At 39.4% G+C, this 12,060-nt stretch overlaps 1 protein-coding gene across 10 annotated transcripts in view; it reads right to left on the bottom strand.

Annotated features, from left to right (window-relative positions):
* Positions 1–12,060, bottom strand: part of MYO16 (myosin XVI) — a 698,554-nt gene that overhangs the window by 561,717 nt on the left and 124,777 nt on the right. For 3 of the 10 annotated variants that reach the window (XM_005586226.4, XM_045377421.2, XM_005586227.4), the window contains exon 1: positions 8,484–8,920. The exons of 6 other annotated variants lie outside the window; for them this stretch is intronic. In XM_005586226.4, coding sequence (XP_005586283.3) covers positions 8,484–8,511 — 28 coding nt within the window. In that variant the 5' untranslated portion in view covers positions 8,512–8,920. Of the gene's footprint in view, positions 1–8,483; positions 8,921–12,060 lie in introns of those variants that run through there. One more of the 10 variants, XM_074021385.1, reaches the window with a different exon arrangement.

Here is a 12,060-nt window from a genome sequence, read left to right as displayed (position 1 = left end):
TAAAATCAAAAGTAGTATTGACCTATTAGTTTGGGAAGAATTAACAAAAAATGAAACAAAAACCGTAACTTTTGACAGCCTAGATTCTCTAGTTTAACAATGTGGAACGTGCTCATTCCCGCCTCAGGGTCTTCGCACTTGCTGTTCCCTCTGTGTGGCACACTTTTCCCACAGGTCTTCACGTTGCTGACTCACTCACTCCATTCAGTAACTTAGAGACCACTTCTTGAGAGTGATTTTCTCTTAACAGTCTATTTAAAATTACCCCTCACATCTACTCTGCTTCCAGGTCACTCATTAGTTCATTAAACACCTTTATTTTTCTTATGTTAGTTGATGCCACCAAAAGTTGTTATCAACATCTCTTTACTTACCTACTCTGTCTTACATACTGGTATGGTGATTTCAAGAGAGTAGGAATGTTAGCTTGCTTGTTCATCTTTGTATCTTTATTTTTAATTAATTAATTAATATATTTATTTTTGAGACAGAGTCTTACTGTGTCACCCAGGCTGGAGTGCAATGATGTGATCTCAGCTCACTGCCACCTTCACCTCCTGGGTTCAAGCGATGCTCCTGCCTCAGCTTCCCAAGTGGCTAGGATTACAGGCATATGCCACAACCCCCAGCTAATTTTTGTATATTTGGTAGAGATGGGATTTTGCCATGTTGGTCAGGCTGGTTTCAAACTCCTGGCCTCAAGTGATGGGCCCGCCTCGGCCTCCCAAAGAGCTGAGATTACAAGTGTGAGCCACTCTGCCTGGCCATCTTTGTATCTTTAGCCGTTAGACTAGTCCTTGAAAAGGACCAGGAGTTAAATAATATTTCTTGAAGTCATGAATAAATAAATACATGAATTAAAGACTGAATAAATGAATAAAATAAAAGGAAACTAAAACCGACTTAATCTATCCAGCTCAGTTAAGTTACTGTGGCATGTTTATGTCTTTAATGTGATACTGCATCTGGGCCAACTGTTGAAAGCATAAGGAATCCTCTCCATTCACCAAACCACCTAAAAGGAAGGGTATCCAAGTAGAACAACAGATGCCGAGTAAGGACATTAGTGTGAAACCCTCCAGATACAATGGCAAGCCTTAAATAATGCAACTTCAACACGGAGCAAAACACAAAGATATATCATCAGGTCATCGGTGCAAAAGCAGCCCATGATGTTCTTGAAAGTCTGTATAAAAGTCAAATGTATAAAGGCTGAACAAGAGACATATATTATAAGTTTATCATTTTATATATCATACGTGTGTATATATGCATACATACATAGAGATGGAGGCATAGAATAGATCTGGATATGGACACAGATATGGATATCTGAGGTTCAAGATTTCCCTTAGCAGCATATTTAATGATTTCTATCTTTCTCTTAATTGCATTATGTTTATACATCCTAGACTTAACACTAGTATGAGGACATCATTTATTTGAACAGTATTTATAAAATAGTGTGGGTAAAAGTAATATAAGATTCCTATAATTAGAGATACAGTGTCACAAAGATCAGTCTCAGTTTGGAGTCATCACGCTATGTTTTGAAACTAATTTATTGAGGAGAATATAGGTCCTATAAATCTCTAGATCTTATTATAATACATTTTTAAATTTGAAACGCTGGGTGCATTTGTAAAACAACAACAACAAAAAAAAAACTTGGGGCTGGGCGCAGTGACTCATGCCTGTGATCCCAGCACTTTGGGAGGCCGAGGCAGGCAGATCAAGGGGTAAAGAGATCGAGACCCTCCTGGCGAACAGGGTGAAACCCCGTCTTTACTAAAAATACAAAAATTCACCGGATGTGGTGGTATGCCCCTGTAGTCCCAGCTACTCGGGAGGCTGAGGCAGGAGAATTGCTTGAAGCTGGGAGGTGGAGGTTGCAGTGAGCTGAGACTGTGCCACTGAATTCCAGCCTGGCGACAGAGCAAGACACACACACACACACACACACACACACACGCATGCACAGAAAAAAAACAAAAAAAAAAAACAAAAAAAAAAACCTTGGGAAATATTTTTCATTTAAGACTAGTTGAAATTATTTTAATATTTTAATATTGGACAGAAAAGTAAATATTTGAGAATATCTAAGAATGTCATGAACACTAATCAGGAGAGATTTATCTTATCATATCTCAAAAGTTATCAAAAGCAAAGATAATGAACACAGTATAATCTTAAACTAAATCGATGGATCAGTGTAACAAAACATAAACCAGAAATGGATGCAAATATACTTAGAAATTTAGAATGCAATAAAAGCAAATTTCAATTCAGTAGGTATTGTGCATGCAGAAATGAAAGGGGGGAAAGAAGTAACTCTTATCTTAAATCACACATAGACCTTAATTCCACATGAATTAAAATTTAAAATATAAAAATAAAAGTTTAGATTAAGACATAGAAAACTAATTTAGCTTTAGAATAAATAGGCTATGCAAAGCAATACATGAAACCAAAATCCACAAAACAGAGACATATTTTTCTATACAATTAGTAAAAAATTAGATGCCATCAAACACCCAAAACAAAGGCAAAAGTCAAAAATAGGAAAACTGGCTGGGCACGGTGGCTCACGCCTGTAATCCCACTAGTTTGGGAGGTCGAGGCGGGCGGATTACCTGAGGTCGAGACCAGCCTGACCAACATGGTGAAAACCCATCTCTACTAAAAATAAAAAATTAGCTGGGTGTGGTGGTACATGCCAGTAGTCCCAGCTACTTGGAAGGCTGAGGCAGGAGAATCACTTGAACCAGGGAGGTGGAGATTGCCGTGAGCCAAGATGGCACCACTGCACTCCAGCCTGGGTGACAGAGTGAGACCCCCTCAAAAAAAAAAAAAAAAAAAAAAAAGAAAAAGAAAAAAAGAAAAAAATAGGAAAACCATCTTCACCACATTCATATCAAGAGAAACATTAATATTTCCTCACAAAAAAGTTTACATGAAATTGATAAGTAAAAGGATTAAAAACCCAACGTAAATAATGAAAACAGATATGAAGAAATTGGACTAGGTAAAGTGGGGGAACACCCTTAACTATTTATTACATAAAATGGAGAGCCTCACAGGAAACCATATTTCGACGATGGAGTTGACAGCGTTTTGTGAGGATGCCATGTTTCCGGGTTGGCTGAGGCGCAGGGATGCACGTTCTTTGCTTGCTGGTTGTGGTAATCTGAAGTGCTACTCCACACTGGAAAGAAATCTAGCAGTTTCTACAAAACCTTAAACTACACTTACCACTTGATTCAGTGTTATCGCTCTTGTGAATCAATATTCCTATAAGCCAATATACTTAAACAGAATGTCTTAATGTCTGTCAAAAAAGAACAGTTTAATAAATACATGGTTTAATAAATGCTATAGGCTATTACCACACTTAGCTATCAAGAAACAATACCTAGATATATAATTTGCCAGAAAAGATGTCCATGTTATTAAGGGACAGAAGGGAGGGCTGCCTAAGGGGACATCTGGGTTAAAGGTTCATGTGTGAGAAAATACATATGATGCTTAAAGCCATGAGAATGGATGAGGTTGTCAAAAGAAAGTGTTAAGGCCATGCCGAAGAAGAAGAGAAAGCCAGCAACTGGGGTGGAGGAAAGCTGCCAGTGAATTAAGAGAAAACCCCCAAGAGCTGCAAAAGAAGAGGTGGTAATCACACCAGAAATTAACAAACATGAGGCAGGTCTAGTGTCCACTGGATTTTGCCACACAAAGGTGGTTTAAGTAAAGTGGATTCCGTTGATTGGTGAAGGAAAGCAGCGGGATGCAGTCATGGAAGAGGAGACAAAGAGATGAAGGTCGGAGGCCACGTGCATGGGCAATCGTTTCAAGGTATGACCTGCAAACAAGGAAATGAGGTGGTGGCCAGAGCAAAGAGAGAACAAGGGGGGACGTTTGCTTATTGGAAGATGAATGCATTGGCCACATATTCACTCTGATGGAAGTTGATGCAGGAGAGAAAGGGGACAGCTGAAGGGGAATGCAAGCTTGGAGGAGGCAGAAGGAGAATCCCAAGCACACTGGCCTTGGACACACAGGAGGAAATTCAGGACTGCGGATGAGAAGTGGGCAAAGAGGAATTCATGCGCAGACACCTTGCAGACTTAATGGTGGGAGGGTAGGTTTGTAACTCCTCAGCCTGGGAGATTAGAGTTAGAAGAAGGGGTCTCCAGGCATGAGCAGTCGTGCCTACCATAGAAACATGACGAGGGTACAGGAGAGTGTCGCCTACCTGGGAGAGACATTTGGTCATGCTGTTAAATGAAATCAGTCTGCTTTTGCTCTGATGTCCTCCGTCAAGCGTCATCCAGCGGCTCTGGGGCAAGGACAGACATGCTGGAAAGGGGGGTTCCACCTCGGGTAGGTATTCATCACTTGAGTGGAACAGAGGGAGGTGAGGGCAAGGAGTGAAGTGGCTTCAGCAATGGACCACGGGGGCTAGACCAGGCAGACAGCAGGATATGGGAGAGTGAGGAGACGGAGGGAGCATCAGTGAATTGCAGAACCACTGCAGTGAAAGTTCTCGAACGAGCGAACAGTGTGCACGATAGCTAGAAAAGTGAGGAAAGCGTTTTACTGGAGGTGGTGTTCATGAGCATGAGTGCCTTGAGGAAAAAACTGGGTTTTAACCTTGGTATCATAAAACATGTTTAATATGTGTGATCATTAATACTGAGTGTTAACTTGGTTGGACTGAAGGATGCAAAGTATTGTTCCTGGGTGTGTCTGTGAGGGTGATGTCAAAGGAGATGAACATTTGAGTCAGTGGACTGGGAGAGGCAGATCCACCTTCAATCTGGGTGGGCACCATCTAAACAGCTGCCAGTGCAGCTGGGATAAAAGCAGGCAGAGGAACATGGAAGAACCAGGCTGGCTGAGTCTTCCAGCCTACATGTTTCTGTCTTGCTGGATGCTTCCTGCCTTTGACCACTGGACTCCAAGTTCTTCCGCTTTTGGACTCTTGGACCTTTGACCACAGACTAAAGGCTACACTGTCAGCTTTCCTACTTTTGATATTTTGGGACTCCGACTGGCTTCCTTGGTCCTCAGCCTGCAGACAGCCTATTGTGGGACCTCACCTTGTGATTGTATGAGTTAATTCTCCTTAATAAACTCCCTTTTATATATGCATCTATCTTACTAGTTCTGACCCTCAAGAGAGCCCTGACTAATACAACATATAAAGTAACAGGTTTTCTGGTACAATTCATTCTTAGTTATTGTAAATGAATTAGCAGCTCTGGAGAATATTCATTTTAACTAACTTTAACCTTGCTCCTGCTGCAAACAATGCTGCCCCAAACCCGTATGCTTAGAGAAGAGCTGAACCAGGAGAGAAATAGGCCAAGTGTAGTTATTTCAATGCTTCACCCCCAGAGGCACATGAAGGGAACTCCACAGGTAAATCTCAAGCCTCCGCTTCAGTTCATTAAGAGTAAAACAAAAATAGTTTCAAGTCTCACATGGCCTTAAAGTTCTGTGAGCCCATTACTCCCTCGAGTTCCATTTCTCATTCCTGTTTGCTCCTCTTCTGCGGCCTGGTCACGTTCACGTGTTACCTCTCAGCAGGCACAGGGCTCTGAGACTGGCTCTCACCGCAGATCTGTCTAAAGCTACTTCTCAGCTACCAAGATACATGAAACACCTGCACATTTTGCTGTGGCGTTCCGACACTTTCCTGCTACATCCTGCTTCCACAGTAAATTTGTACACTCTAGTTTTTAACCCTTCTCTAAAATAGAGTAATTTTTATTTTTACAAAGTTACAGGTAATATTATAAACTGGAGATAACAACTGTTAGATTAAGTTTCCACCTTGAAGTGTATAATCTTTTTCACCTTAGATGATGAGTATTTTCCCAGGTGACCAGAAGTTCCTTGCGAGCATTAGTTATCGGTCACCCAGCATCACACCCGCAGGCTTCTGATTCGCTAGGAGCACATGGGATGCTAATGTTGCACATTTCAGAAGATCCTGCTCCTGCCCTGGAATTCATCCAGTTCCTGCATTGCTGCCTGGTTTGGAAGTGAACATGCTATGGTGATAAATCCGGCTCAGAATGAAAGACAGATATGTGGTAGAAATGCAGGACAGGCGAAGAAGGAATAGAGTGTGACAAAGGCCAAGGAATCTCGCCAGCAGATCAGCCCAATATGGGAGACAACAATTTGGGAAAATCTTATGCATCAGGAACAACCATTAAACCATGAATTATGACCCTTATCAATAAATCCTTAGGATACCATAAGGCACTTTTTTTGGGGAGGGGGGTGCAGGTGGAGTTTTGCTCTTGTCGCCCAGGCTGGAGTGCAATGGCACGATCTTGGCTCACTGTAACCTCCACCTCCCGGGTTCAAGCAATTCTCCTACCTCAACCTCCCGAGTAGCTGGGATTACAGGCTCCCACCACCACACCCAGCAAAATTTTGTATTTTTAGTAGAGACAGGATTTCACTATGTTGGCCAGGCTGGTTTCAAACTCCTGACCTCAGGTGATCCACCCGCTTTGACCTCCCAAAGTACTGGGATTACAGGCGTGAGCCATCATGCTTGGCCTTCTTCTATATTTTTTTCATCCTTCTAAGATACAGCTCAAGACGTGTTCTTTTCATAAAACACCCTTCCCTAGTTCAGCACAGAATGCAGGAAAATTTCTGAACTCCTTAACACATCGCACCGTTTCTCTAGTAAAGTAAGCATTTCAGAATATTCATGCTTCCTTTCCATTTTATAGACCGTCACACTCAGAGCTTAGAAAGCACTCAGATCTTTAGTAGGTAGTTGCTAATTACTTTCAGAAATGCACCAGCAATGTTTAAATTCATTAGATTTCATCTCTTATACTAGCATGCTAAGAGAAATATCTCACAGGCTCCCGTTGACATCATCAGTTTTCTGAAATGCCTATAATTTTCTGAAATTCTACAATCAAATAATTCAACTAAAACAGAACATAAGGCAGGAAAGGGCAGCCTCATATTGTGTTTGGTGACCAGCTGCTCCCTGTATCTCTCATGTTCATGTCACTGTCCCTTTCTGCTTCCGCCTGTGCTCCATGGCTGCCCTCCACCAGGTGTGCTCACTGTGCCTAATGAGCCCCCAGTTTCCTTGTAGGAACGATGCAGTTTTTCCTCTGCAGGGGCACAGAAAGGAAAATAATGACATTCTGCTAGTGCAGTAAAACATGAGAGGCAATACAAAAACCAGTCAGAGTATTGCCCTCTGTCTATTTCTCCAAGAAAATAACCCCAAGATGTAACAGATTAAAACAGAAGACTATTCTCAAAATTCTTAAATATGCTGCATGCCTCTAATTCTTATTAGTTAAAGAGCTAATCTACAAACGTACGAGATGACCAGTGAATGCTTTTGGGAATTAAAATTGTTCTGCAACATGAAAGCATGACATTCTTGGCAATGCTTAAGAGTAAGGCATTTTTATTTCCATTAATCATAGTTTTAATTCCTGTATACATTCTCTACCAAAAATAAGAGAAAGGTAAATATTTTCACCTTCTCAATCATCATTTTCAGTCTCCTTTAGTGCAAAGCTCAAGATTCCTTCAACACATGTGTTCCCTTAATATGCCACTTCAGTTTAACATTGTGATGTCCTTTGGCAGCAAAACCTTCAGCCTAAAAGAAAACCATTTTCTGCAGATGTCATCTGTCACTTTAAGATCATGATATATATGTACAGAAGTTTTCAGAAGTGCCGCAGGGGACAAAAATGTATATCCAGCAAGCCATTTTTGGATCAATATGTCTTCCTCTTCATTATTGCCATCCAGAGTTGGTTTAGATGAAGGTATTCTCTAGCTCAGAAAATTCTGCCAAAATTTCAGACACTAAAGAAACCCTTGATAAGCCCATCAGAGAAGCTGGTGATAAACTAGATTTCACCATATGAACATCAGTGGAGAGCATTTGGTATAGAGTCCCCGGAGTCCCTAAGCACCGCAAGGTGAATGATACAAGGACAAAAGTTTACAGTCAAGGATAACCCTAAAGATCACGCCTACAAAAAGCATTGAATAGAGGCTTAAGCAGTAAAACTTGAGACTAAAATACTAGCTAAATGACCTCAGCCATATATGAATAAACTTAGTTTTTATGTACTTTATTAACATGTGCCAATGAGCAAAAATATGCTTTTATAATTTCTTTCCATGTGTTCCTGGGTTTTTTTTTTTTTTTTTGGTTGCTGTGTTTATGAATCATTTTTTTTAAAGCTAAAGTTTTAAAGATCTCTGTGCTATTAGCATTTGGATCACACTGGAATTATTTCCCAATCTGAAATTAAAAGGAAATACATCCAGCCTATAAAATATTCTTCTGAGTCAACAGTCTATGTCACTTATGGGAATGTGGTATACCAGGAGACCTGCCTTAATTTTGGCATCTGCACAAAATAATACTTCAACAAGACAAATAAACACATGAGCAGAATATCAAGCTTACTTACAGCACTTGATAAAATGATAGTGAGACATCTTTCCATTTCAGACAGGAATCTTGCTACGGGTTCCAGCATTCTCTTCTGTCACAACTGTCGTTCCCAGGAAATGCATTACTTAAAGCCCTTACTCAGGTAACAGTTTACCTCAGGATGCACTATTGCATGGAGGCTCTGTTCCATGATCCTGCAAAAAGCTTCAAACTCATTCTCATTCGGCAGCTGGAGTTAAGATAAGCCTCTCCCCGGTGGGTCTTGAGGCACCGCTGCTGCACGTGCTATTGTAGCACCCTTGATTGACACAGCCCCGAGTACCACAATCCCGAGAATAGTCAGCTCTAATTGGTGTTCACATGCAGCCACATTCTGCTGCTGCACGGAGGTGTGCTGCAGTGCGGCTCTCCCGGTCCTGCCTGTTAATGGCTTTTCAATAGCTTTCAAATGGCAGCAAACTAAGCTGATGAGTGGGCTGGAGAGAAGCCACGGATAGAGGGATCCTAAATCTTCTTCGTGCACATTGTCCATCAGCCACATATGACCAGATTCTTAGCTGGTAGTAAAGCGGATTATTTTTAGTTGCCACCAGTTGCTGTGTGTGAATAGGAAATTGATAGCAGGAGCTTAAAATAGCCACCTCTTAGAGTTAGAGATCTTTGATCTGTCCCTAGTAATGAAAAAAATTGCATTATATTTCAGAACACATCTTTCTGCTTTTCTGTGCAGAATGTAAAACTTAAATTATCCATAAAAAGCTTTTGGTTTGCATAGCTTTAAAATTTAGGATTCTCCTACCTCTGCAGACTGCAATGAATTTAACTGTACAACCCAATTGGATGAAGTAAGTCTGACTGAATTGGAATCAGAAAGAAATGCATGGCCTGCCAGGGTTTATTGTTATAAAAGTGAATATCATACTCAGAATGCAATAGCCATGGTAGCAAACAAAAAGGTCATATTTTAAGTTGTTTACAAATTCAAAGTGATACTTTTTTTTGCAAATTGATGCATTTTTTTATGATGATCTCCTCCAAAGACAAATTGACATAGTCTAGAATTTATGTTTCAGGTTTGAGGTTATTGGAAAGGTAAACACAAACAGTTATGTTAAGTGCACCCATCCTTCTATGGCAGTAACATAATTTTGTATTCCTTACTGAACGAAACTCAAAGAGCAGTGCTTTCATTAAACTAGAAGATTATGAAATTCAAATCTATACAACAAGGGGTCATGACTTAAATTTTCACTGAACAATATTCTAACACATTTTAGTAGTGTGATGTAAAATAGTAAGTTAAAGATTTCGCACAGAACAGCCTGATTTCAAATCCAGGTTCTACCACTTATCAGAGTATCAATGTAAACACATTATTTAACCTGCTAAAGCCTCAGTTTCCTTATCTATGCATGTGAAATATAATTCCTAATCTTTATTCTGAAGGTTAGAAATAATGCACATAAAGTTTCTGGTTTCTCTTGTTGGTGTTCAATGAAAAGTTGTCATTAACATTAACAAGGAAAAAAAGATTTACTTATGTATACCAAAGGATGATTATGGACACTTTAACTTGGTTTTTCCAACGATTAGAATGTGGATTTGAAGCCTTCATCAGAAATGCTGATTCCTCATTCATTCATTGATTCCACAATTAATTTTTGAGAGTCACTGTCACACAAGTCACCATTTTGGCTGCTTTTCAGGAATAAAATATTCCCAAACAAAGCCTTTATATATCAGGAATCTATAATGTATGTTGAAAGAGTTTCTTGGATGTTTTGTAATGTTTCAGTAAAACTGTAAGAGACAACTATCTCTGTTTCCAACACAGGAAGTAAAGCTCTCTTCTCTTTAAATCAATACAAATCTTTACATGTGCATAAAATAACTGTGAGTTTATGTGAATGTTACCTAATGTCTCTTTGGGTAAGGTTGTATCCATGTAGATGTCCCTACCCCCTCTTCTTAATACAATACCAGATAAATAGTATGTTGCCTATAGACCTTCCTTAAATGTCTGAATGTCTTAATTTTCTGCAAATTGCATGCCTCTGCATATGTACAAACTCAGCAAACATCTTAAGACAATTGAGTTTAACGATACCATCCACTCTTTAAACTGAAAAAAAGCATAACACTCAGAGGGGCATGTTGTGCACTTGACAAAGAAAATAAGTTATTAAAAATATAATTGATTTGAGTCGTACTTTTTTTAATAACTTAAGGCATTTCTTATAAGAACTCTAACCAAGGTACCCTGTGAGAATTAACATCTCATCTCCAGGGGCTCATTATCAAATGTGTTCGTTTTTCATCGACTCATTTATTCCATAAACATTTGGCAACTCTTTGTGCTACAAGAGAAACATGAATCCCTGACCTCAAAGTGCTTATCGTCAGATGAAATAGAGACAATCAAGATAGTACAGTGTGGTGTGCTAGAAACTGTAAGACTGCAAATGTAGACCTCTAAAACAAGGGCCAACATCTAATCCACTTTGAGGAGTTGAAGGAGGATACACTAAGAAATGTATTCACAGATTTGTTAAACTATTTAGAATGTGCTTCCTATGTATAAACTGTACCTACATATAATTTCCCCAGATTAAGAAGCCATTTTATCTTTTTGTCTTTGAAACCACATACTCATCCTCTAAACACTGGTAGAACTATGTTTAAACCTAATTATACATTTCATCACTATACAACAAAAATTAATTTCTAATGCAGGCATTAGTACTGAGGAAAATAATTTTGGCTCTATTAACTTCCTTCATAAAATTTTTTTAAAATGGTAACTTGAAGTTGATTAAAATTTCCTCATCTATATCCATCCCTGAGAAACTCAACTCAATGTTGGGTTGTCAGACAATTATTTCAGGACTCCTTGAATCATATATATACACACACACACAGAGGCATATATACATATAATATATGTATATATATTATATATACATATATATATATGTATTTCATTTCTTTTCTTTTTTGAGATGGAGTTTCACTCTGTCACTCAGGCTGGAGTGCAATGGCACGATCTTGGCTCACTGCAACCATCTGCCTCCCTGTTTCAAGTCATTCTCCTGTTTCAGCCTCCCAAGTAGCTGGGATTACAGGCGGCTACCACCATGCCCAGCTAATTTTTGTAGTTTTAGTAGGCATGGAGTTTCACCATGTTGGTCAGGCTGGTCTCGAACTCTTGACCTCAGGTGATCCACCCACCTTGGCTTCTCAAGGTGCTGGGATTATAGGCATGAGCCACCATGCCCGGCTGAATCTTATATTTTAAATATGGTATTAGAGTCGATGACAGTAGCAAGAAATGACCAAGGCTAAATTAAATATATTGTTAGCAATTTATCTATTTTGCAGAATATGGTCATTAAGTACAAAACTAAATCCATGCATTTGAAAGAGGGTATTGCTTTTCATTTCCAGAAAATTTTCAAACAAATAAAGCACAATTTTATTTTTCAGAATTATTACAATGAACTATTGTTCTTCCCAAATACGAATGCATAATATTTCAAACTCATTTTTGAATAATCAAGAAACCCCTTTATGTCTTTTATACACCATACAGCTGC

The sequence above is a fragment of the Macaca fascicularis genome, chromosome 17 (genome assembly GCF_037993035.2).
Source record: "Macaca fascicularis isolate 582-1 chromosome 17, T2T-MFA8v1.1".
In the NCBI taxonomy this organism is placed as follows: Eukaryota; Metazoa; Chordata; class Mammalia; order Primates; family Cercopithecidae; genus Macaca; species Macaca fascicularis.
This window is presented reverse-complemented; position numbering and strand designations above follow the sequence as displayed.